Here is a 25,169-nt window from a genome sequence, read left to right as displayed (position 1 = left end):
ATAAGTTTGTCCAGGTGAGGAAATATTTTTTATGCATTCTAACTAACATTAGAGTTTCAGTTGGCATCCAAAACCAACAGCTGGGCCTTGTTGCAGATTCTTTCGAAAGCACAGAGAGCAGCTGGGGGCAAAGCAGTGTCTGCCAGTCTCGTTGCTGCCATGGCCACCAAGTAAACACAGCCGCAAACGCTCAGGTTAAACTTAAGCCTCGCTCGGGTGATGTTTCAGTGTCACCACAAAGCTAAATTTGCATGCTGGCAAAACAGCACATGTGCTCTTTTGCCACTGCCATAAATCTGTATGATTGCATTTAACACTCAATATGAATTTTTTTTTCTATACTTTCAAACATTCAGTCACGTAAACACAGATGAGGAACCAAGGACATGCATATATTACAAACTTAGTATTTGCTATTCTGTTGGTATTTTGAAAAGGAAATAAATAGTACCAGTATGTATGTAAATTACGACACATTTCCTCCATTATATATTTTTGATGCTTTTGCTTACACTTTTTTCCTTGTTTTCCCAAATTATTAAAATTAAGAATATCATCAAAATTTATTTAATATTAAAGGGACAATGTGTAGAATGTTTTGATGTTCATTCATTTATAAATAAATAAATTTACTTGAACAGTTACTACAGCATATGTAACAAATGCAATTGAGGGAATAAGCCATTTGTGTTGACATTTTGCATCTCTGATGAAGAAATTGGTGGAAGGCTCGCAAAATGTAGGCTCTCTGAGACACTGTAGTTTGCATGCTACGCAACGGAACACCAGTCTTATGATGTTACGTCAAGCATCCACATAGACTTCATTTTTGTGTACATAATATTCATTCTTACAATCAACTGTTCAACTTGAGAATGTTTTATTCATGTTACTCTGCCATTTTCGAGGAAAATAATCCAAAAATGTGCCTGCAACCTCTGCAAGCATTTGAATGTTGAACAGATATAATCCAAGTGCATTAAGTACAATCATATTCATTCATACAAATTATACAACAGACAAAAAGTGCGCATGTAGGTATGATGGCCTTTATATTCATATCATAAATACAATAGTTTCCATTTAGAAGCATTCTTATCAGAATCTAAATGATATACGTATATTTAGTGTTTGACAATAAATAATCAAATAAGAAACATTGAAGCCTCTTTTGCACAACTTGGCATTAAAAGCATACAGAGCAAGATATGAGGGATATGCAATCATTTTCTTCCACATAGTATATCTTTAAAAGGGTTTTTATAAATGCTGTATAGTTATCAATACAATTTGCACTAGTCCCGAATTAGAGATACCACAAAGACAGATGGATTCAAAAATAGACGTTATGTGCAACAGTGCACTTCAAAATTCATCCAGTCAAGTTGCGAAAAAGCAGAAATTAGCCATTCTGCGCTATCAAACATCCGTCCAAATTACACACTCGTACAAAGGGCAATTTAAATAAATGTGTGTGTTTTACACAAAGAAGGCAAATAGACTGACCAGCAGATTCAATTACCTTTAATAGAGTAGCTTGGTAACCTGCTAAAACAACAGTCTGGACGGGGTGGTTTTCATCATTTGTAATGGCTCAATGCATAGTCAAAATGGATTCCCACAGTGTTTGTGATCGAATTCATCCTAAATGTGGTCATTCAATGCAACAACCCTAACAAACATTTGAGGGGTGTTAAGGATTGTTTAGTGAGAATAGTGTTTGGTATAAGAGCACACTAACAGGCCTGTTCTCACTAGAATGTTGTAGGATTACAAAAAGGTCATTCATTGTAAACATGCATGTTGAACGCATTCTTTGTAGGCACTGGCGGAGCTAGGAGGGGGGGGGGGCAATGGCTCCCTCTGAATTATGCATGGGCCCCGCCAAGTGCCAGGCCAGATAATTGACTATTGAGTATTTTTTAGATTTGTCTGTGAATTTGAAGAGTTTTTCTAGTTAAATTCTTTTTTAAAAATGGCAGCTGAAATAGGCTCCAGCTCACTGATACTCAATTGCTGGTTAATATTCACGTCAAGTCATTTTTGACAGTTTCCTACTCAATTCTCAGGAGAACATTAGCATGTTGTGTTAGCTGGCTCCTGTTCACAGTGAAGTAACATGACTCTCCTTTGTATGCTTGCAGAATGCTTATACCCCCTGCATGTGGAGCACACACACACACACACACACACACACACACACACACACACACACACACACACACACACACACACATGCATGCAGCAGACACACTGACTCCAACCTCATTACACCCAAAAGTGTAAAAATAAATAAACACAAATAGAGGAAGTCATCCCCTAAAAATCAAACAGGAGTCCCGGCTCCGCTTGGGCACACTTGGTGTGCTTTGTTCTCCTTGTGTCATTTAAGGTGCAAGCTTTCTTCCCTAATAAAACACAGCTGACTCATTCCATCCATTTCATTCCAGTGCTACAGTAGCAGGTGTAAACAACACTGCGGCAGTCACGATACAGAGGATGCATGTACTTCAAGTAGAACATGAGATTTCAACTTGTAAATTATTGCCTATTGTCAACACCACATTCTTGTGACACAATGCAAAAAAATATATAATAATAAATCCACATTGAGCTGACTTCACTCTCGACAAATGGTCCCTGTCCTTAATACGATTTATGATTTACTCTTTCTTGATGTCTGGTGACCAATTGACTTTTTTGCTCGGTTGGTAAAGCAACGCATATTACGAGTCACTGTTTATACCTTGCAAAGCGCTGCCATGCAAAGCGACTGAACTTGTAATGACTTGAAGGATGTCTTGAAGAACAGGTGTTGACTGGGCTTGAATGAAGGCGGATTTCTTCACGGAGATGTCTACAAATGAAAAGTAAGAAAGCTTTAGTTTAGTAACCATACTTGCATACGCTATCGGTTCAAGATCATGTTTACAGCTGACGAATGATGCCAAATTTCCATCTATTTTTGACCGCCATATAATTGAGGTAGCACCAAGCGTTCACTTGGAGTGTGACAAGTGCCGTATTTCACGATACTATACACATAAATCTGCTGCAGGGATTCAAAACACAGTTTAAGCAGTTTATGTAAGAGTAAAGGGAGTACACTGCTCTCCTCTTCCATCTGCCCGTTTTGGACTGGGCAGAGGGGGAGGGGGGGAGGGGCTATAAAAATTTGACTCTCGTTCCAGCCCGGCGGACTCGCTTCCACGATGGAGCGAGTAGCAGCATCTGATCTCTTCCAGCAGCTGTCCACTCCCTGCATCAGCACAACAAATACTTTACATTGACCTGACCTTTTCCTCCTGCTTCACTCTCCCAACCATGCCCCCTTCACACTCACTCGCTCACTCACTCAATGACACACACACACACACGCACACACTGTACCACTTTACTAAAGTCCAGACTGAAGAATCTTGCAAGCTCACTCAGTTGTATTATTATTCTGACACCTTGGTTGACAATAGACTGGAACAGATTACAAGTGTGAATGAGTCAACCCTTTTATTTTTTTTAAAATGATCCTATTTATGGACGATACAGTGTTGGCTTTGTTATTTTATACTGAAACCATTTTCTACAGCATTTATTTTGGCATTATAACTCAGTAAAATATGGTGACACATTTTGCCTGATTACACCAAAATTACAAAAACCAATTTCCACACAACTTTGTTGAGGGTTGATGACAAGGAGAAAACAGATTGGATACAAAATACAAAAAATTCTATATGTGGGAGTCAGTAAGATTCTGCGTTCTTGCATTTTTATCTAACAGTCAACATCAAGCATGCAAACAAACGCTCACTATCCAAATAGTCCGACAGTGCCGTCATGCATATAACGGGGAACTTAAGCGATGCGGTTGAAAATGCGACCAAGCCCGGCGACAGTTCCGAGGGCTCACATTACCTGTCAAGAAGCTCCCGTATGTCTATTAACACTGACATGCTACAAATGAGCTCAAATCTTATGTGGTCACGAAGGCTTTTAAACAACAGCACACACACACCGCTTGACCTCAAACTCCTTAACCTCACGAATAAAAGAAGTCTAACATCCAAACTAAGCCCCGCCGCCATCCTTCTGACAAAACAAGCCATTTATAAAATGATATCACTGTAGCACTAATGGTGGTCGCTTGACTGGGACTTGAAAGAATGTCTGCCCAAGTACAGCTCAGTTATATTGAACATTTTTGTCAATTTATGCTACAACAACTTGCAACTGTATTATTTTCATGCAGACATAGACTGTAATGTTGGCGCTCAGTACTTTTTTAGGAGTCAAAAGTTTGAGAACAATTGTGATGAATGGTTGCATTTTTGCTTGCTGATTTCATTCGGATGCTTTAAAACTATCACATGGTTTACATTAGTATTATAAAAAGTACATTGCGATTGTGAACAAATGGGATTAATTTGTTTCAATGGTCAACCATTTTTAATGAAATATTTTAAATGACAGTTAATTTTCCCAGATGGAATTTTCCCTCATTTATTTTCTCAAGCGCAGATCAGCAGTTCGGGGTAAGTCTATATATGTATGTTCCTTGTTGCGTCATATAGTCTCGCTTTGATCACTTGTGAACTTGTCTGACTTGTTGGCAATCAGTCTCAGAATAAAGACGTTGAGTCGGCGCCGACCGGGACCTACCGCCCGCACCTCAGCGCGTGCTCTCTGAATCTGGCTCAAGCTGTAAGGACAGCTGCACGCCACAGTCAGGACTGGCCCGACTCAGCCGTCCTGCCCGCCCAGCCGGCGCCGTCCGGGTCATACCGCCCCCGCCTCAACATGTGCTGCCTGAGTAAGGCCCAAGACTTTCAGAGCCTTCAGAACTGCGCCAATGTGGCAGACGTAAGGAACATGTCTTGATTGACAACAAGTCAGACAAGACACAAGTGAGCAGAGTGTGACTGTTTAGGGAATGTGCAAACTTACGTGTGCGATGAGGTGTCTTCTTGGTCATCTGTGCTCCACCACAAAGCTCATCGTTGTTCCGTCGAAGGAAGGCGGGGCGATGATTCTTGGACCTTGTTGCGTTGTGATGCTGATAATCGGCTTCCTGTCCGAGCTGACCGAAGGGGGCTTCACGTGTTCCGGCGCGGCCTCGGCCGTGGCGCTGTAGTAGGGGCTCTCTGCCGACGGAACGTTCACTTCCTGTTTTGCGCTTGTGCTGTTTTTCAACTTTTCTCTGTCTTCAGAGTGACCGGGCGACGGCGTCAGCAAGGCCTGAGCTTGCAGAGTTGGCGAGGGGATGAATCCCGGGTAAATCATGTAGGTGGGTGCGAACGCCCCCGGGCTCAAGGCCAGGGGCGGCATCGGGAGGGACACAGGGGTGACTGGGGCGATGGGCGGCACGGGTGAATGTGGCACGTCCACATACTGACCTGTCTCTGGGTCAAAAAGTCGCTTTGTGGAGGTCTGGATCGGCGTGTCCACTAGGTAATAATGTCCCGTGGTGGGGTCAAGGAGCATTTTGCGCCGAAGGCCCGCCTCTCCGCTCGAAGGTGGAGGTGACAGAGTGGCAAAAGGGGGTGAGAAACATAACACTTGCTGTGTCTGCTGGCCCGCTGCAGGCTGGTGGTAGATAGATGAAGCTGGGCGCTCAGCCATTAATAATCTTTTCTGCTCGGGTGTCTTGACGTCAACTTGTTGGCTGATGCTCGGCTTCATCTCCGTGTAAGCTGTCTCCTTGTTGGCCACTTTGATCTCATTGCCGTGCGTCAGGCCCGGTATGGTTAAATAGTTCTCTGAATCGCTTTGTAGGACGCTGGGAATAGTTGGGCTGATTTGGAACTTTCTTTGTTCCACCTGTGAATGTTTGCCAGGTTCGATTTTCACGGAAAAAGGCATCGCTGGCGTCTTGGAGCTTTTCTGTAGACTTTGTTGCCCGGGGCTCGTAAGCGAGCTAATACTGACGTGCGCTTTATTGCTCTTGCCGACATGGAGGACACTTTTGTTGCTGAAGGTTCGGCAATGCGCTGACTCGTCACCGCCAGGAACATGTATGACGTTCTCCGCACCTTCTTCGTTCCTTTCAGGCGCTGCCGTGGTTTCTTCTTCTGCTCCTTGCTCCTCACGGGAGATGAGCGAAAGCACGTGACTGCCCGTGATTGGCTGCTGAGGCTGAGTTTTGCGTTTCCATTCGTTTCGGTCAAAAACGTAAAGTTGCTCCATTGTTTTGACAGCAGCTTTGAGTTTCTCCAGTGCGGCCTGTTTGGGAATTCGAGGCTGGAATCGCTTGTCAGCCACCTCGCCTCCAAACTTCTCCTGCCTTTGTTTTGATAGTTTGTCAGCTTCTGACTGGTCAAGATTTGGTGGCTTTGTTACAACAAGTGGGACTTTGCTGGTGGCACACTGTGGTGCCGTGTCTGCTTCTGTTTCTTTTGGTGATTTATTTGTTTTTACTGAGTGGCATTTAATGACAATGGGAGAAGGTGACACCTGTTTTACTGTCTCCTTTTTAGCCTTCTCTTCAGGTTTTTCAGTAGGTTCAACCGCACTCTTATTGTCACTATTATCCAAAGAAACACAGCGATATGAACTTTTCACCAGTTTTCGCACATCTCGGACACGGTAGATTGGCGTTTGAAACTTGCACTTGGTGTCTCGAACGTCTCGAACCGTAAAATTTGGGATCTTATCCGAAGCAGACAAAATATGACATTTGGCCTCACCCCCTGCCCGAAATGGGTTGATGGAACTTATTTTAGGGGTTAACAAACTCGCAATATTCAGGGCCCCTCCTTTATTTTCCTTCACGCTTCTCAGACATATTTTGATTTCAGGTGTTTTTCCGCCTTTGTCGCTTTCTTCTTTACTAGCTGTGTTTGCTGTGTCACATTCTGAACGTTCCTTGTCTTTGGGGAAACGCTGGCAGCTCGGCATGAAAAGAAGTTTTGTGAGCATGTTGCTTCTGTCCGATTCCTCCTTGGCCTCCCCGGCGGCTGCCGAGAGCTCGGCCTCCTTCAGGGCTTCGTCGTCCTTCCAGGAATTAAAGGCACTGCTTTGACTGTGACTGAGGCCCGTTTTAGTCAGCCTTTTTCCTGAATCCTCGACGGCATCGCTGCTCCTCTGCTCTTCTGCCAACTCACAAGAACTCGGCCTGCTGCCCTCCAAAGGCTGGTCATCTCCAGAATTAGTGTAACCTGAGCCAGATTCGGAGCTTTGCCTTTGAAAGCCCCTCCTGTCCTTGCCCCCATCCAGAAAGCAAGGGGAGAGCGCAGGGTGTGCGGCGGCCGAGAGCTCGCCTCTCTCCATCATACGCTCCTGCTCAAACTGCATCTTTTTGGAGATGACATTTTGAAGCAGGCTTGATGCAAAGATGGCTCTCTTATGTGTGTTGCCTGTGCTGTCTGTGTGGTGATACTGCATTTCACAGCCTGACCTAGCCAACACTGCTCCACGCACCTCTCCGGACCTGCTCTTGGTACTTTTGGGTCGCCTGGTGGCTGCTTGTGCGTCTAAATTGCACTGGACGTTCAACGTGACCCCTCGCTGATCTTTTATCGCCGCACCTTTGCACAAAGACTCTTCCTGATGAAACGTTAGTTTCTTATTACCCCGTGGGGCTCCTTGACTCCCCACCGTCTCATTCATTTCTAATGTGGCGCTGGAGGTCTTGTGTGCAATGACACTGTGCTCTCCCCCCCGCGGGACGTGTCCATAATTCCAATCCACGTAAGCAGACCACTTGTTTAAATCATATTCCGACACGGACGACTCGCTCGAAGTGCTCAAATTAATCGTGTCAAAGTAAGGACACGCCAAGCTTCGGAATGACCTGGCGGTTAAATTACGCACCTCCTTATCGGCGTCATCCAGCTCGCTGATGGAGCTGGAGGCGCCACTGGAATATTCATTAATGTCCTTTCGTCTTAGTTTGGTTGCAAGGTGCTGACGGCCCGGAGCGGGGATGAAATACTTGGCTGTGTTATCTCCCAAGGGTCCAGCGCTCACGAAAGAAAAGTGGCTCCTGTCTCCAAAGCGCTTGGCGCCCTCGTCCGTAATGCCGACGACAGGCTCCTCGCTGGACTTTTTGATTGATAGGTGGATTTTGTCCCCGACCACGCGGTTTTTGCACACACTTTCATCCGAGCTGGCGCATTTCTCCGAGTCGCAAAGATCGCTGTCGTCCTGCTCTGTGCTCGCACCGAGTGTGGCGACCTGACCCCTGCCCTCCAAGATCAGAGTCCCGGTTCGGGTGTCGTCGCTTTCAAACGAGGCGTAATCCACAAAGGAGTACACCACGTTGTCGTCCTCAAAGTCCCAGCTGGCACCCCGGCCGAGGTCGTAATCGACGTCGTGGTCGAGTTCGGTCAACTGGATTTCATGCGTAGTAATATAGTGAGACTCGTCCTTGAGCGTGTCCGTGCCGCTGTGGTCGGACAGAACTGCGCTGGCAGCGTCGTCCGACTCGGTTCGACTGTTCAGGTACTCGTCTCCCTCGCTGCAGTCGCTCGGGTCCACTTCCACCTGGAGCTGCGTCTCATCTTCGGAGTCCTCCTCGTAGGAAAGTTTGCCAGGAGTTTTCAAAGTTGGATCAACACTGCTGCACATGTCCGCGGAGTCCTCAGAGGCCTGTCCACGCAGCCCCTGCCTCGAACCGTCACTTTTGACAGACAGCTGGCTCCCCTCGCCGGTGAACGTTACTTTCACAGTCTTGGCGCCTTCTGGTCTCATGTCCAAATCCACGTAGTTGGACTCATTTTTATTCTCAAAATCTCCCCCAGCGTCCTTAGACTTGTCCCCCGGGAGCAGCGTCCTAAAAGGTCCGGGGCCATCTCGGTAAGTGAGAATTTCCTCCGCTGCTTCCATGAGGTCTGCGATGTTGACCCGACGCAGGACGGAAAACTCTGCCGGCTGCCAGAACGTGGGCACAGAGAGCCGCGAGTGAGATAGTGGGGAGGGGAGAGGGTAATGGGGGAGAGGGTGGGACCATTGGGGGTGGACCACCATCATATCGCAGCTTTTTAACGTTACCCTCAAGGTTATTCATTTGTTTCTTTTTATGGAGTTAGTTTTTTAAACTGTACATTCAGCACCTCTATGAGATGAACAGCTCCTCAATATACCTTTCATCATTCTTGATATTTTTAAAGCAACAACGTGCAGAGGTGACAAAAGTAGTTCTTCTACCCCTTTGCACTTGTTGCCTTCAAAACCTTTTGGAAAATAACTTAAAACATAAACATGATGTAGCAACATAGCAGTGTAAACATGTTTTAAAGGCAATTGTTTGCTTTTAAATGAGTTAAAAGTGCATTCAATCTGTTGCTAATCAAATGAGAAAATGAGTCACGTAGTGTCTTAGCATTGGCCGATTGATGAGATGTCACAGTAAAACACAAGAGTCAACCACCACATTGAATTGAAAAACAAGAAAATGTAGTCATCATAACTGTTTAGTAGTCTAGCTTAGAAACTATATGGAAGCAGAGCAGTGTGAGCTATTAAAGGTTCCTCCGTGCATGCCCATATGTGAGCAAGTACAGGTCGAAGCAAGCTCCGCAGAGAACATCCACAGTTGTAGCTATTTGAAATGAAGACGCGTGCAGATCGGTTTCTTAGAAAGGATACATTAAAACAGCAGGTGCTCAATCGCAAGCACCATCCATCATCGTCTGAGGTGTTTTTTTTTTTAACAAACATTAGATGCTGATTCGTAACAGGGTCACGAACCAGAATCAATTTGCAACGTGTACCTGGGGTAAAAATAGTGGCCTGAAAAGCAAAGCAGCAAATCTCCCGCTGTGAACAAGCATGGCAGATGTGCAGAGCTGACAAGTGTTTGTCACACCGCTGTCTGTCTACTCAAAGAGCTGACAAATGTCTTCCAGAAGGTGACAAACACTCAGGGATGAGCCATGTTAAATGCTAGGACACTTTAACTCCTAATGGATGGTTTAGAAATGTCTTGGACAAGAGTTTCATTTTTTTGCACTGACCACAAAAAAAAAAAACATCATTCAGTAAAACACAGTGCCATTCCTTGAGTGTTGTATTTATTTGTTGGTTAGTCTATCTGTGTGTTCCAAAAATCCCGACTCAGCAGCTTTACTATGGTCAGCATTCAAGACGAGACGACCGCAAAGATAACACGCACATAATGAATATGAGTAGAATATTCAAGAAATAATTCATTTAGATAGTGCAATCAAAGTTTCCTGTCCATGTAATGTGAATTTTCCATGGCTGCGGGGCAATGGGGTCACTTTCATAAAGTGCACAGGCATTTGAGACATGAGCAAAATGTAACAACATCTGTGGTGTCAGGGGTCACAAGCGGCAGTCATCTCTGCCTGAGTGTGAAAGGCAAATAATACGACCGAGCAGGTGTTGTTAGCCTCTGACGCAAAACATGTTTGAAACGTCTTGTCAGTTTCCACGTATTATCCAAAGATATTTGACAACGACATAGCATATAGCAAGAGTCTTGCTTTCAGTTTGCACGTGCCCGCATTGTGTTAAAGGCGAGCACGCAGAGGCTATAAAAAGCATTGATGAATTATGCCAGCCATGGGAGACATGTACGGTTGTTTCCACTTGGCGATAAAGATTCAGTTTCATCATCCTCATCAACTTCTTGTCCTTCAGCAAATTTGGCACCTTGTTAGAATCTGCTGTGATCTATTAGCCCCCCTCAAAACATGACTTTTTTTTTTTTTGATGCATGTGTTTTGCATTGAAGCATCTCATTTCAATAGATTCATATTAGGCTTGAATTCTTTTTCCAGGAGGACTGGGCTAATATAAAATTGAATAAGTGGTAGTGAGCAATTATTTGAATTGGTGCTGTTGGAAAAGGAAAACATATAAAATAAGCATAATAGAGGACCAGAGGTTGACCCCTATAATCTCCAGGTACAAATGACCTGGCCCCTCTCAGTTTTAGAAAAATAAAACGTGTCCCTTGGGCATATCAAAACATTTGACAGTCAGATATTGTATAATAGGATGAATTCGATTTTTTATTTTATTTTCCTAAAAAATGAGCAACTGGCTGCATCAACAATGTTGTTCTTGGGAGGGCGCAGCCACCCGCGTGTCAGTCGGTGACAGAGCAGGAGTGTCCTCGACTGCTGCATTCTGGATGGTCGAGCAAAACACGCTCATTTTCTTCCTTCACATTACAACCACAGGAGAGACAAAGTGACGTCCACAATGCTCCGTCTTTTGCTTTTCTTGTTTGCACTACTGTGTATTTGCAGCGCCAACAAATGGAGAAGGAATTTTAAATGTCCTTCAGGATGTTCGTGCATGAAGGAGACTATCATGTGTGTTGGCACCTCGCACGTCCCGCGAACAGTGCCGAGTGACATCAACTCGCTGTAAGTAGCGTCTCTCGGCACTATTTATGATACTGTTTGCAAAATTCAAGACGTTTACGGTTATATGAATATGAAACGTATTTAAGCATGGCGTTAAAAAAAAATAGGGAATGAAATTCTCCATGCCATTGGTTACATTGCAAATAATAATAATAATAATAATAATAAAAGTTACTCGAGTTCCGGTCATGGGTTCTGCTGCAAGGGCTCCTCCATATGTCCCAATGTGAGTTTGTGTTTTTATTTTATATCACCAGGAGCATCGTAAACGGCTCCATTGCAGAAATCCCAGAGGGGATGTTTTCACTCATGCCTTCTCTGCAACTATTGTAAGTGTATTTCTGAAACTGACACTATTGAGCATCATTTGCACATACATTCGAAACATACAATTCAATTATCCCAAAAGCTGTATAGAAAATGCATTAAACATAAAAGCTCAGTTTTTAGATTTTCACTGACGCTGCACTGCATTACTGATACCTAAAAAACATAAATATTAGATCAATATTAGACCAAATTCAACAAAAGAACAAGTGGACCCCTGATGCAGGGCTGAATTTACAAGGATTAAAGCATAGTCAATAATTGTGCAGTGTTCCAATTTTTTCTCCTACTCTTCTGTTTTCCAGGCTTCTAAATGCTAACTCTTTGACCACAATTAAAGATGATGCTTTCTCTGGTCTTCCACATTTGGAATATTTGTAAGTCATTAAAATAGCATTCAAAAAGGTGAATCATTTTGTTTCTAGTCCGTGTATTTATGCATCCCGATTGTACTGTTTGTTTCACAGGTTCATTGAAGGGAATAAGATTGAAACTATCTCCAAAAATGCCTTCCGTGGTCTACGAGATCTAACTCATCTGTAAGACAAGTTACTCCACATTTGTTCACAACCAATTAAATCACAACCATCTAAATTCCAACCATGATTTTTACAACAATTTTTGCTGATGTTCTCTCTTTGGTGGGTTTATGTTTAGATCCCTTGCCAATAACAAAATGAAGTTCCTGCCAAGAGACCTGTTTTTTGACTTGGATTCATTGCTGGAACTGTGAGTAAGCACTTTGTGTACGCAGTGTGTGTCTGTGTGTGTGTGTTTTACTGCATTTCTATTTCAGCTGAGTCAGACTGCACTTTGAGTTTCGCAGCATTACTGTTACCTAAATGAATGTTAAACGCATATATCGAGTCCAGTGTTTGACTGCACTTATAGCATTAATGTGTTTATTCCCCCCGTGTGTGATGTTAGAGATCTACGAGGCAACGCTTTCCAGTGCAGCTGTGAGAACAAGTGGCTGATGACGTGGCTAAAAAACACAAACGCCACAGTGTCAGACATCTTCTGTGCAGGTCCCAGTGACATGAAGGGCAAGCGTCTCAATGACCTTCCCATTGCACCAGGCCAATGCATGTCTACAGGTAAACAGAAATGAAGCCAAAGCAATAACGGGAGCGTCCCTCTATAATACAGACGACACCTTTTGTGGGGAATGAAAGAGAAGGAAATAATCAATGAAACTATTTCATAATTTAGCATGACCTTACCCTGTGGAGGTCATTATACCTCAGAGTCCACATTTGATGTGTACATTTTTGCAGTGTAAAAGTTGCTGTACATGATCAATTAATTAAATAATTTGTACTTTTTTACCTAATAAGCAAATAAGTAATGATCTGCACTTGTCTTTCTCCCTCCGCAGACTTTGTGCGTCACCAGTCAATTCCGATTCAGTCCATGTCAGCGGACATCTTCTCCGTTAAGGAGGACATCTATGTGGCCATGGCTGCACCCAACTCAAACAGCTGCGTGGTCATGGAGTGGGATCACATCGAAATGAATTTCCGAAAATTTGACAACATCTCAGGTTGGAATGTACTCATTTCACGCAAGGATATGTCTGTGATGTATTGTCTCAATTGACTTTGTTTGGTCATATCTGGGCATGTTTAGATCTGCTGCATGAGTTGTCCGGTGATGTTTCATGACACACGAAGGTGCCGCAGCACAGTGGTCAGGCTGCTGCTGACAAACCGTTTCTCTTTACAGGGAAATCTGTCGTTGGGTGCGCGTCAGTCCTGGTCGACGAGCACGTCATGATTATCGTCACGCAGCTCTTCGGGGGCTCTCACCTTTACAAGTTTGATGATCAGCAGAACAAGTTCACCGTGTTTCAATCCATTGAGGTCCTCAACATCTCCAAACCAAATGACATTGAGGTCTTCCGCATGGATGGGGAGTGGTACTTTGTAATAGTAGACAGCTCCAAAGCAGGCTTGTCTACTCTTTACAAGTGGACTGACCAACCAGATCAGAACCAAACCGGGTTCTATACTTATCAGTTCCTGCATGAATGGTTCCGTGATACAGATGCTGAGTATGTTGAAATGGATGGAAAGTCCTACCTCATTTTAGCCAGCCGTTCTCAAGCGCCTATTGTCTACTTGTGGAACAAGAGCACCTTAAAGTTCATGCTTCACAGTGAATTCCCAAATGCGGAGGACGTGGTGGTGGTCAAAGCTTTCCGAGTGGAAGATGAATTGTATCTGGCTATGACCTGCTTCATCGGTGACTCCAAAATACTCAAGTGGACCAGTAAGCAGTTCACAGAGATGCAGGACCTTCCTTCTCGTGGGGCGATGGTTCTCCAGCCGTTCTCCTTCTCGGACAGACACTACCTCGCTTTAGGCAGCGATTACTCCTTCACTCAAATCTACCTCTGGGACAGTGAGACCAAAACCTTCCAGAAGTTCAAGGACATCTATGTGCAGTCTCCACGATCCTTTACTGCAGTCACCACTGACCGCAGGAATTTCATCTTTTCTTCAAGTTTTAAGGGCAAATCGATGGTCTTTGAGCATATTGTGGTAGATTTAAGCTTATAAATCAAAATACCCACTTTGTGTCTCAATCCGATAGTATGTGTGAGACGGGAATACTCTTCCATTAGAATTCCTGCACTAATACAGGTTTCCAGAGGAATTCCAAAGTAAGAAAATGAGCTTTTTCCGGAAATGGTCAATGCAGTATGATTAAATGCTCTGGATACATGCACTGTATGGCTATGCTCATTGTACAGTAATAGCTATAGATGTATGCTTTTATTGTAATTTTGTTGTACAACATTTTGCCAAAAATGAAAGACATTGATAAGAAATATTTGCACTGTGACAGATGATTTGGCTGTGTTGCAGTTGTGTACTATGCTAGTATAGTTATTTGTCCAGTAACTCTGGATGGACCTCTTACTCTCCCTTGGATTAGTGGGGCTGTCTATATAAAGTGCTCAACACAAATATACAGTTGACCTATGCAAAATGCAAAACACAAGTCTAAGCTGTTATTGAAATGCTTCTTGTGGTGCCTCTTTCATATTTTGTTAATTGCAAAAAGCAGGACAGTAAATGGTTTGGTTTAGACAACCTCTTCACTTGACCAATAGAAGTGTGTACTTTGGTGATTATTTTATCTGATGAATGTACTAGCAATGCTAATAGTATGCATTTCATGAAAATCAAATCCTTTATTCGTGTATTAAACAAATGACGACCACAATTCACTTTGGGTATTTCTTGTTCTTCTTTAAATGTGCAATTATATCAACATTGCATACAGAAAGCTATTTTTCCCTGAACGTTTCAAATTGATACGACGTATCATAATCTGAAAATAAGAAATTTAACAATAATGAAATATTTTAAAATTAACATTTTTCAATAAACAATATTTACTATAATATAATCTTAGACTCAGAACGCTTGCAATTAAAGGGTACGATTTTTCCAAGTGACCATAAATGCGTCATGACGGAGCTGCCAAAGATCTTCGGTAATGCAAGAGATAACGCTAAGGTATGTCTTTTGCAATATTTAGGTACACTAATGTTCAGTATCGTTACCAAATCATCATCGAGTATCATCTAGAAATTATTACAAGTCACAACAAACGAAACAAATTTACTTGATTCATTAATTGAGGTTTATTCGGGTTAACATAACAGGGATGATCAACATCGGCCAAATTTTAAAACCACGTGAATTCAAAGAAACCGTGCGATTGGCTCAAAGTGACACGTGATCCAGGCTAACCCTCGCTACCAAGATTTTTTTTTTTTTTAAGGATTTAGCCACTGTAGCAGGAAACGGCAAAAAATGCCCTATTGCCACTGTTTACGAGAACATCTCTGATGACTCCTGCTAATTGTGTCCAGCTCATCGGCGTTGATTATCCATGTAAACATGTAGCTGGAAGTATTTTGAGCAGAAAGGACACGTTTATTTGTGTCATATTTTGACGTCAGTAAGGTTTTTCTTGCACGTCACAGAGAGATGGATCTGTCAAGGAGGAGTGACGGCGACTGGCAGGGAATGGTAAACGAGGTAAAAACAAAACCTGTGTGCTAAAAACCGAGCACTGGCTTGACCTCTCGAATCTCACGTCCTGACACTTAATAATAGTGCTATTTGTTACTAATGCCGCTTAAATGGCTTAGCTTGAAGCAGAGCTCTCCTTGTCTGCAGGGCACGATCACAAGGAAGTGATTTTTGCTGCATCTGCACAGTGCAAAAACACGTTTACATTGATTTTTTTCAAAAAAAATTTATCAGAAGATTGATTATCATGAAATATGGGTACAATTCCTTGTTTGTTTGTTTGTTTGTTTGTTTGTTTGTTTTGGAGTGATGAAATGAGCAAATGATGTACGGAGGAATCCCATTGCTGTTTGTGGAAATCCTGGGTTCAAACAAGATATGCAATAGCTTACTTTTCTACAAAATACTAAATTGAACATCATCCACCCAGCCATTTCCTACAGTAGATATTATGGGGTCACAGTTGAGCTGGCCTCTGGCGGGCTAATAGTGGGATACAGCCTACACTGGTTGCCAGCCAATCGGAGGGCACTGGAAAAAAAAAAAAAAAAACCTTCTTCAATGAACCTATCAAGCATTTTGCTGGCATCATCATCGGCCCTCCAAAACAACCCTCAATTGCGATTACAAGTTCTACAGAAAATGGATGGATGAGATTGATCGGGTTAAAAAACATGTCATATGTTACAAAATAAATTTTCCTTGCATTTGAAAATGTCCTTTGTAATGACGAATATCCATTCCTTCCTAGTTCTTAATTTGTAAGCGGAAGCTGGAGAGCAAGAAGGAAGCTCTGCTTATCCTGTCCAAAGAACTGGATACATGCCAACAGGAGAGAGATCAGTACAAGCTGATGGCCAACCAGCTTCGTGAGCGGCACCAAGGACTCAAAAAGAAATACAGGGAGCTCATTGTAAGATGTTTGCAGGCATTGTGAAGACACGCAAATTATTTATCTGTAACGCATTGCATTCTATTAATTCCCTAAAAACAGGATGGAGATCTGTCTTTGCCTCCTGAAAAACGGCACCAAGTAAGTTTTCAAAGCCAGATATTACACTATGTCACAAGCCCATTATGAATTTGATTGCTCAGATCTGATGAATTTCATTTGCCGTCCTATGATGACCTTGTTCATTTAATGCCTCATTCAAAAGGAAACTGATTGACAATCGACCTTCACCCTTTGTAGTCATTGGGATAGGTGTCGGCGTCCTGAACAGAATTAACAGTATAGAAAATGGAAGGATGTACAATCTATCATGACATCAGCTAACTGCTCTAATTTGATCGATTGTATCAAAGGGTCACAATAATGAGCGTTTTGGCATTTTCCACAGGTGAATTTAGCTCAGCTATTGAGGGATTCAAGAGAAAAAAGCAACCGTCTCTCTGAGGAGGTGAAGGAGCTGAAGCAGCGACTGGCCGAAGCTCAGGGAGACAACAAGGTTTGCACTCAATTTCCATATGTGGAATATTTGTACAACAAATAAATCACATTGAACGTTTCTAATTCCCAAAATTACATCTGCATAATGCACCTCAATTTTGCACCCTGCTTTCTGGCATCCTGGCAAATCAACAACTAAGCCAATAATGCCCAGGAAATTAAAATAGATAATAATAAAAAATCATTTCTTAAAAGGTGGGAACACGAATACATGTTTGTTCTTTAAGGGGATAGAAAAAAACCGGTATGTCTTTGTTTCTGTAATGAAGTTCAACAGATAGGCAGCATCACCTCATAAATCCCCAAACATGACGAATATAGTTTAAAAACATGTGAAGTGATCATCTTCAGAAGGCTTTATTGTCTTCCAGCTCCTACGTATGACTATCACCAAACAACGACTGGGAGACGACGAGGTAGGCGCTCGCCATTTCCCAGCGCACGAACGTGAGGACTTGGTCAAACAGTTGGAAAGAGCCAGAGAGCAGGTGAACATGACTGACCACTCGCGTTTTACCAACCCAGATGACCTCTGACTACATGGAGCTGTGTGCGTGTGTTCGTAGAACGAATTGCTGGAGCACAGCACGAAATCTCTCAGCGATGAGCTTCAGGATGTCCGAGCGGAGCGGGACGTGTTTCAGCAGAAGGCTCATCGCCTCAATGTGGAGATGAACCATATCGTTGGGAATGATGACGTTCGGATTTTGGATATCGACGCTCTCTGCATGGAGAATAGGTTTGTTGGCGTTAAGAACTTCAAACAACAAAAGAAATGCGGAAGAGTTCTTGACCATTTCTTGACATGTTCGGACGATTGCAGGTATTTGCATGATCGGCTCTGTCAGCTTCAGGAGGAGGTCACCTTGCTCAAGACAAATCTGGGCAAGTACAAGGTACATGGATTTCACACCTTATATTAGCTGCAACGTTTGTTTTTTTTACCCACTGACTAAAATACTAAAATGTAAATTACACTACACGACTGTAGGGGGAGACAAAGAGTTAAAAAATGGTGAATTTTGTTTTTAATACTGTATTAAAACTCATTTCAGAGTGCACTGGAATCCAGGAAGAACGTCAGAGTCTGCGGGAAGCCGAACAGCAGTGCACTCACTGGGGTGCTCTCAGCCAAACAAGGTGTCATCTCATTCGCAGCACACTCATCTCACCCTGACTTGAATTTTCTGTCTGTCTGTGTGATGGAAAGTTTAACGACTGTATCTGGGTGCGTATGCAGTGAAGGAACTGCTGTCTGACGAAAGCGGGTGCACGCTGCCCGTCACCGCCCAGTCCATTTCGGACCTCAAGTCCCTGGCCACCGCTCTCCTGGAAACCATCCACGAGAAGAACATGTTGATTCAGCACCAGCGACAAATTAACAAGTGCTCACTGTTATTTGTCTTTCTCTGCTTCACCAGCATGTTTCTTATCGGGTCCCTTTATTGCCAGGGTTCTTGGAACTCGAGTTGCAGAACTGGAGAAGAAGCTTAAAACATTGGAGACGTCTGGATTGTGGAGTTTGCCGGGTAGGCAAATATGTGATCAGTGAGAGACATTTGATGATACAATCATAATATTTAGGGATGCTCAAGCCAACCTTTTTTCAGACCGAGTACTTCATTCTTGAGTAGTCACCTATATAGATGCCAAGTCCCAATACTACTAGTACTTTTTGATACATACAAATCCTCGCCCTAAATATGACCTAACAATTCAAATATATCATCTCATTGGCAGTTTCTCTTCCCATTTTCGGTACCTCAGCATAACCTCGCAAGTACCGATACCTTGAAATAAGGAAGTTATCGGCATCAAAACTGATACCCAGTATCAGTATTTGGCATCCCTAATAATAGTTTATAAATCCCCTTTATCTCTGTCTATGCCTTGATGGCAAAGCCTAAAACTGTCTTGTCCTCTCACTTCATGTGCTTGAAAAATAAGAAAATGGTTGAAGTACTTCTAATCAGCATGCAAATGATTTTTTCCTCTGCTTTTTGTGTTATGTCCCAAAGGCCTTACTTACCATATCTCGGTGGGCATATGCGGAAGTATGTCTCTCCTCTTTTTTTGTTACTGTGAAACTATTTCAAGATAATTAACACTATTTTCCTTCATAATAGAGGGAAAAGACAGCTGCAACACTCAGCCACCAGACACATCAGGTTTGCAATAGGAGCATCATCCCCCCCCTCATCATACTGTCATACATTGTATGCATGTTTTCACAGGGGAGTCAGAGCAGTGTTCATCAGGACATCCGATACAAGCGAGTGAAACGCCAACAGAATCTCCCAAATCGTCCCACTCGTCTTTCCCCCCAGTTGAAGAGGAGCCATCTAATCCTCCGACGAGAATCTTGCCAAACAGCCATGAACTATGTGAAGGTCAACAATCCAATGACAAGAGCGCAGGTGATGTTTTCCCTCCTCCAATAGATGTGAACACACCCCTTCTGTCAAACACCTCTGAGCGACCAACTGTCTCATCCAACCACACAAGAGAAAATAAAGATGAAGTGGGAGCAGAGAACGTTGAAACGGAATGTATCATAATAGAGGAACATGTCCATATGCCACCAACCGTTCCCTTTGAAAAGGAGCAGGATATTCAGCAAGATCAGGATTTTTTTATTGGGACAGATAATATGGCATGTTCTGTTTGATCCCGTCTACTTTCAAACATGACATCCAAACAAGATAGTACTTCCACACTGGCGCTGTACATTCCAGAAGACTTCTAGAGGCTGCTACTTAATCTGTATTTTACGGTTTTTAACAAAATTGTGCTTTAAAAGCAGAGTCGTGTTATGCTTTTCTCTGATCATTTTAGATAACTGAATATCTAAGACTACAAAGTAAGCTAACAGCATTTTCATACTGACAGTTTCATTGTTTCAGTGAAGTGTTATGTATCTGTAGGGTCAAGCACCAAAATGTGGCAAATAGCTTCGAGGAAGAAACTTTTTCAATATATGGATTGCTTGCCGAAGTAAAACAAAACTTTGTTCTATTCTGAAACTGCTCCCAGGAGTTAACAGTTGCATAACATTTGAACAAGACAAATGAGAATGCACATTGCATTTTCCCATAAACTCAGTCTGGATCAGATGTAATTGAATTTTCTTTCAATGTGAAGGAAAATTTTGGTAAAATGCATTTTTGAATTAACAATGTGAAAATACCCTTGGAGGACAGAAACCATTCAAAACAAGTCAAATAGTTGCATCAGCTGTTTATTTATTCACAAGATTGTCATTTAAAGCTACAGAGTGAAACACTTGGGAGCACACCATTTAAAGACTAAGGGACACCGGCCGCACTGTGGCTGAATGGTTCAGAAGTAGGGCGTCCAATTCTTTTTTGCATAAGGAGTGGCACTATTACATATTCCAATTACAAACACGTCCTTGTGTGATGAAAGAACTAATGAAATGTATTCGTAAATAACTGCAAAATAAACTGCTTTTCATAAGTTTCCTCAGAGAAAAAAAAAAAAAAAAAAAAAAAAAAAAAAAAAATCAGTGTCTATCAGGTATCGTTGATATATTTAAGCTCAGCAAGCACATGTAGAATATATGGCAACCCACAAAAAAAGCATGGCATTAACCTTTCTGCAGGCGCCTTGTCATAGACCTGGAGTATGTATTCCAGGGATTGGGGGTGGAAATCCCAATAACGCAGCAACCGAGCCTGCGTCCTGAATTTCCACTAAACAGACTGCCAGCGTCCCCCCCAAGGCCCAGGTCATCCTGGTGCTCGTGAATCACGACTGCTCTTCCAAGCACAGACAGATTACCAAATAGCGTGGCCTCAGATTCAAACGCTGCATTGATCTTGCCTTGTTGAGGCACAAAGTTTCCAAAATCTCCTGGATGGTTGGGGTGATTGACACCTTCAGGATTGTAGTGGCCCCCGGCGGAATCACACCCCTGCTGCAGGTCTCCATACTGATGAATGTGCATTGCCTTGGGTTGTGGCCCGCTCCCTGTTGGGAATCCATTGAGGCGGACAATCACTCTGAGCTTCCCATGAGGATATTCTTGCTTGAAGAGCACTTGGCCATAGACTTTGGGCAAACCCTCAGCTAGCGTGGAGCTTGGTCTCACTTTACAGGTTGCATACAGAGCGCCATTGTTTTGCAAGACCTCTGGTGGTGCCCAGGTGCTGGCTGAAGCACTCTGACAGATGTACAGCACCAAAAGAAGGGACGCCACCATTATTGACTTAAGCCTGTAAGATATGAAAATATTATCCATTACAATACAAATGGTCCATTTCAACAAAATTGGTACATAGTTAACAGCTTAAATAGAAAGTCCTTGCTTTAATAGTATTTAAGGTTCAAACTGACAAAAAAAAAGTCACTCATTTTTATTTTGATAGCAACACATTCCAAAAACCTCCAACAGAAGTCTGTTAACCACTGCGTCATCACCTTGCCATTGCGCAACACCCAATAAGTGTTTGGTAAATGAGGACATCATTGTGGAGACAGAGTTCCTCCCATTCTATGTTCTTCAGTTGATTAACAGTCCGATTGGTGTTTGTAAAGCCTCACTGTTAACTAGTGACAATATTATTCTCTTGTTTAATAGGTAAAAGTTGATATAGTTGTGGGCATCTTGTAAAAACAACATGATGTAACAGCTGGACAAGTGAACTAGTGCACAATGATCTCATGAAAACGGGTGTCAATAAGCTAAATAAGTTACACAAACCAAAGTGCGGCACAAATTTATAGGACTGGCAAAGTTGGCAAGTTGGACGTTTTCACGTTTTCAGCATGCACAAACTATTTCAGTTGTACTTTTTGAGTCAGTTTGGTAAAATAAAGAAATATACTCACCAGTGTTGATGCATTGTTACTACAATTAAGAAACCTGCAGAATCAAATCACGTTTGAGTAACAGATTGTTTTTCTTGTTGTATCAGGGACTTGCGGTCCGAGATCGACTGGGCGCTTTCGTCAAACAACAGCTTCTTCACTGCATGCACCAGGGGTGGGCAATTCCAGTCCTCGATGCCCGGTAACGGTGTCCAGCACGTTTTATAGGGCTCCCTGCTGCAACACACGTGATTCAAATGATCGAAACTGTTACCCAATTTTGCTTATTGTCTGACAATTTGAATTAGGTGTGTTACAACAGAGAGACATATAAAACACACAGGACACGGGCCTTCGAGGACTTACGCAGAGACAGTCGTCAAAAGTTCCGTTACACAAAGGCATGTAACAGACAGAAAATCCAAGTCAAGGTGAGACAGACGAGAGTGTGCCGTGAATGAGATCATACCTTGTTTGATTGAGTGCACTGATGTTAGGCTTTCTGCAGACTGGCATTCCTTCTAAATTCTAGTGCAATCTGAAATGAGTTTTTACACAATACGTATTACAAGCAATAAAAAATAAATAAATAAAAAAAATCCCCATTTTGTTTTTAACTCTTCGTCTCCCCCTACAGTTGTGAAGTATAATTTACATTTTCGTATTTTAGTCTGGGTAAAAAAACTTTATGAGGAAAAAAAATAACAATTATCTCATTAATGGGATTGCAGATACCTTTCTAGATAATGGTGAATTAAAGCCAGATCAAAATGATGTGGTCGTGGGTTTCAACAGATTCTTTGCTGATTTAATACACTAGAAAAATACGGAGTCAGTGAATTGTATTTTTTATTTTTTATTTTTTTTATTATTACTGAGTCACGTTAGTGCGTTCTTTTATTTCTATGTGGTTGTTGGTGTTTTTTTTTTTTTTGCTTCTTTGTTTCTTTATTCCTAGGACTTAAATATAACAGATACAGATATATCTATAACAATTCACTGAAACTGCGCCTTTACGGAACTCCTGTTAACTTTCTTTGTCGTCTAATGCGTTCAGTTGTCACGAATCCCACTTTATTTTCTTGGTTGGATGTGAGAGATCACATCTATTGAGGGGCCAAAGAGACAAATACTGCATTGACTATGAACAGACTTCAGTAAAATAACAGGTCACCCTCAACTATTCATTATCAGAAAATTCCATCTGGTGTCAAAAATGCTGACACGTTGAATTCCATTACAGAAACAAGGACATGCTGGGTTTCTTTCCTACCCCCTTAAAGCACAAACAAGTATTAGCTTTCCCACATTTTTGTAAAATTATTTTACTTCATCTATTTTTTCCTTCTTGGGCATTATGGGATTAGTTGTTGATTTGCCAGGATGCCGGGAGGCAAGATGCTAAATTGAGGTACATTGTAATTTTGGGAAACACACATTTGATACAAATTGGAATTAGAGAATTTCATTTGTGAATTACTTGCTATTCAAATGCCTCAGCCATGGAAATTGATCATTCATAGAACAGCCTACAGTCTGTCTGTTTATGTTAAAACAACCATATGCATGGAAATGTCTCACAACTCATTTAAAAAACAGTATACACATTATCTTTTGCGTATTTGTGCTCCACCCTCAGTATAGCAACGCCCACTTACGATACAACAAAACGTGTATATATATATATATGATAACATAGTTTCATTCGTCATGTGTGCCTTGCAGTAAAAACTCCCAAGATATTTGATTTGTCCTAGTTTTCCTAATTTTAGTAACAATGCATCAACACTGGTGAGCATATTAACTTGAGTATGTACTGCTGTCGTTAAATTCAAAATGAAGTAATATTTAGGGGATTTTTTTAAAAAATCAGTTTGAACCTTAAATATCTGTCAAGTCAATCAAATTATTTAATTTTTATTTACGCTGTACAGTATGTATCAACCTCATTGGAATGGAGCATTTGTAGTATAATGAATGCCATTTTCATTTCTTTCAGGCCAAAGCGTAGAGTGGTGGCATTGCTTCTGTTTGTGCTGTCCACCTGTCATTGTGAAGCAGACAACACCGTCACCTTGCCCCCACCAGACGTCTTGCAAAACAATGGCACTCGGTATGCAAACTGTGAAATGAGCCCAAATTTACCGCTGGTTGAGGATTTGCCCCAAATCTATGGCCGAGTGCTCTTTAGGCAGGATTATCCTAATGGAAGGCTCAGAGTCCTTCTCTGGTTCTATGGATTCCCCACAGGGAGCGGGCCAGAGCCCAGGATGACCTTGGCCTCTGGGGGAATCCTGGCAGTCTGATTCATGGAAATGCAGGAGGTATACTCAGCTGCTGCGTTATTGGGATTACCTCCCCCGATTTGTGGAATGCACGTATTGCGCAAATGCAGGGAATTTAATGCGACATTTTTGCTGATAATCATCCATGTAGTCAACATGCGCTTGCTGATCTTAAATATCATTACAATCATACAAATTTGCACAGGATAATTAGCCTGATACACTGAATGTTCCTGCTTTGCTTAGAAAATGTGTGGAAAGTGTTTTGAAGAAATGAATAATAATTGATGATACATTTTATAGTTCTTTCATTACAAACAAACAAGGACCAGTGCTTGCAATTGAAATACGCGGATGCAGTCTTTAATTGGTGAAATAATGGGGGGTGTTTTGTTTTTTGTTAACCAATGAATGCTTATAAATGATAGACTTGGCTTCAGATGACACTAATGTGAATGAATAAATTACAACACTGACGGCAACGATTTAAATTGTTTACAGTGATGTTTTATGTACATATGTTATGCAACTGTTGAATCCTTGGTGGAGTGGTTTCTAAGTACAACTGAAATAGTTTTGTTTTACTTCTGCAAGGAGTCCATACATTTAAAATGTTTCTTCAAAGAGGCTATTGTTATTTTCCACATTTTGGTGCTGGCCCCTACAGATAGATTCACTGAAACAATGAAACTGTCTTTATGAAAATACTGTTGGCTTGTTCTGTAGTCTAATGCATGTTTAAATTTGTTTATGCTTAAGTGTACCTAATAATCTATGTTCCTTGTGGATTAAAATAAAGGACAATAAAAATATTAAAAATCATAACGAGAGATCTGTGCACTTTAATTACAGCGAGGGGGGGTTAATGTTCGTAAATTGGCATTTCGGACCT

At 42.1% G+C, this 25,169-nt stretch overlaps 4 protein-coding genes across 5 annotated transcripts; 2 read left to right on the top strand and 2 right to left on the bottom strand.

Annotated features, from left to right (window-relative positions):
* Positions 1 to 4,968: 4,968 nt before the first annotated feature.
* Positions 4,969 to 8,823, bottom strand: LOC147056907 (uncharacterized protein C4orf54-like). The gene has a single exon (XM_085912916.1). It carries the CDS (start codon positions 8,821 to 8,823, stop codon positions 4,969 to 4,971), a length of 3,855 nt encoding a protein of 1,284 aa, XP_085769042.1.
* Positions 8,824 to 11,010: 2,187 nt separating this feature from the next.
* Positions 11,011 to 14,847, top strand: LOC147056906 (leucine-rich repeat LGI family member 2-like). The gene is made up of 8 exons (XM_085913236.1): positions 11,011 to 11,336; positions 11,594 to 11,665; positions 11,969 to 12,040; positions 12,131 to 12,202; positions 12,321 to 12,392; positions 12,591 to 12,760; positions 13,042 to 13,206; positions 13,389 to 14,847. Exons 1-8 carry the CDS (start codon positions 11,170 to 11,172, stop codon positions 14,222 to 14,224), a joined length of 1,626 nt encoding a protein of 541 aa, XP_085769362.1. The 5' UTR covers positions 11,011 to 11,169; the 3' UTR covers positions 14,225 to 14,847.
* Positions 14,848 to 15,452: 605 nt separating this feature from the next.
* Positions 15,453 to 25,102, top strand: LOC147056904 (coiled-coil domain-containing protein 149-like). 2 transcript variants are annotated; one of them, XM_085913239.1, is made up of 14 exons: positions 15,454 to 15,718; positions 16,464 to 16,625; positions 16,707 to 16,745; positions 17,053 to 17,160; positions 17,534 to 17,650; positions 17,729 to 17,901; positions 17,986 to 18,058; positions 18,218 to 18,302; positions 18,403 to 18,547; positions 18,615 to 18,691; positions 19,181 to 19,216; positions 19,289 to 19,330; positions 19,397 to 22,423; positions 23,992 to 25,102. In XM_085913239.1, the coding sequence occupies exons 1-13, from the start codon at positions 15,668 to 15,670 to the stop codon at positions 19,828 to 19,830; spliced, it is 1,542 nt and encodes a 513-aa protein (XP_085769365.1). In that variant the 5' UTR covers positions 15,454 to 15,667; the 3' UTR covers positions 19,831 to 22,423; positions 23,992 to 25,102. The 2 variants fall into 2 exon arrangements, with proteins under 2 accessions (XP_085769366.1, XP_085769365.1); XM_085913240.1 differs by lacking the exon at positions 19,181 to 19,216 and having other exon boundaries at positions 15,453 to 15,718.
* Positions 20,385 to 22,212, bottom strand: LOC147056905 (extracellular superoxide dismutase [Cu-Zn]-like). Its single transcript, XM_085913241.1, has 2 exons — positions 22,014 to 22,212; positions 20,385 to 21,397 (listed from the first exon to the last, which is right to left on the bottom strand). Exons 1-2 carry the CDS (start codon positions 22,025 to 22,027, stop codon positions 20,770 to 20,772), a joined length of 642 nt encoding a protein of 213 aa, XP_085769367.1. The 5' UTR covers positions 22,028 to 22,212; the 3' UTR covers positions 20,385 to 20,769.
* Positions 25,103 to 25,169: the final 67 nt, after the last annotated feature.

The sequence above is a fragment of the Syngnathus leptorhynchus genome, chromosome 5 (genome assembly GCF_054491065.1).
Source record: "Syngnathus leptorhynchus isolate UIUO chromosome 5, UIUO_Slep, whole genome shotgun sequence".
Lineage (NCBI taxonomy): Eukaryota > Metazoa > Chordata > Actinopteri > Syngnathiformes > Syngnathidae > Syngnathus > Syngnathus leptorhynchus.
The sequence above is the reverse complement of the archived record's forward strand: the minus strand, read 5'-3'. Positions and strand labels throughout refer to the sequence as shown.

Excerpts from the sequence above, each read along its gene's own strand:
- LOC147056907 (XM_085912916.1), bottom strand. The coding sequence starts at position 8,823 with ATGGAAGCAGCGGAGGAAATTCTCACTTACCGAGATGGCCCCGGACCT.
- LOC147056906 (XM_085913236.1), top strand. The coding sequence starts at position 11,170 with ATGCTCCGTCTTTTGCTTTTCTTGTTTGCACTACTGTGTATTTGCAGC. Across the intron at positions 12,203-12,320 it reads CTACGAGATCTAACTCATCT|ATCCCTTGCCAATAACAAAA; the intron begins GTAAGACAAGTT and ends GTTTATGTTTAG. Across the intron at positions 12,761-13,041 it reads AGGCCAATGCATGTCTACAG|ACTTTGTGCGTCACCAGTCA; the intron begins GTAAACAGAAAT and ends CTCCCTCCGCAG.
- LOC147056904 (XM_085913239.1), top strand. The coding sequence starts at position 15,668 with ATGGATCTGTCAAGGAGGAGTGACGGCGACTGGCAGGGAATGGTAAAC. Across the intron at positions 17,651-17,728 it reads TGGAAAGAGCCAGAGAGCAG|AACGAATTGCTGGAGCACAG; the intron begins GTGAACATGACT and ends GTGTGTTCGTAG. Across the intron at positions 19,331-19,396 it reads TCAGCCACCAGACACATCAG|GGGAGTCAGAGCAGTGTTCA; the intron begins GTTTGCAATAGG and ends ATGTTTTCACAG.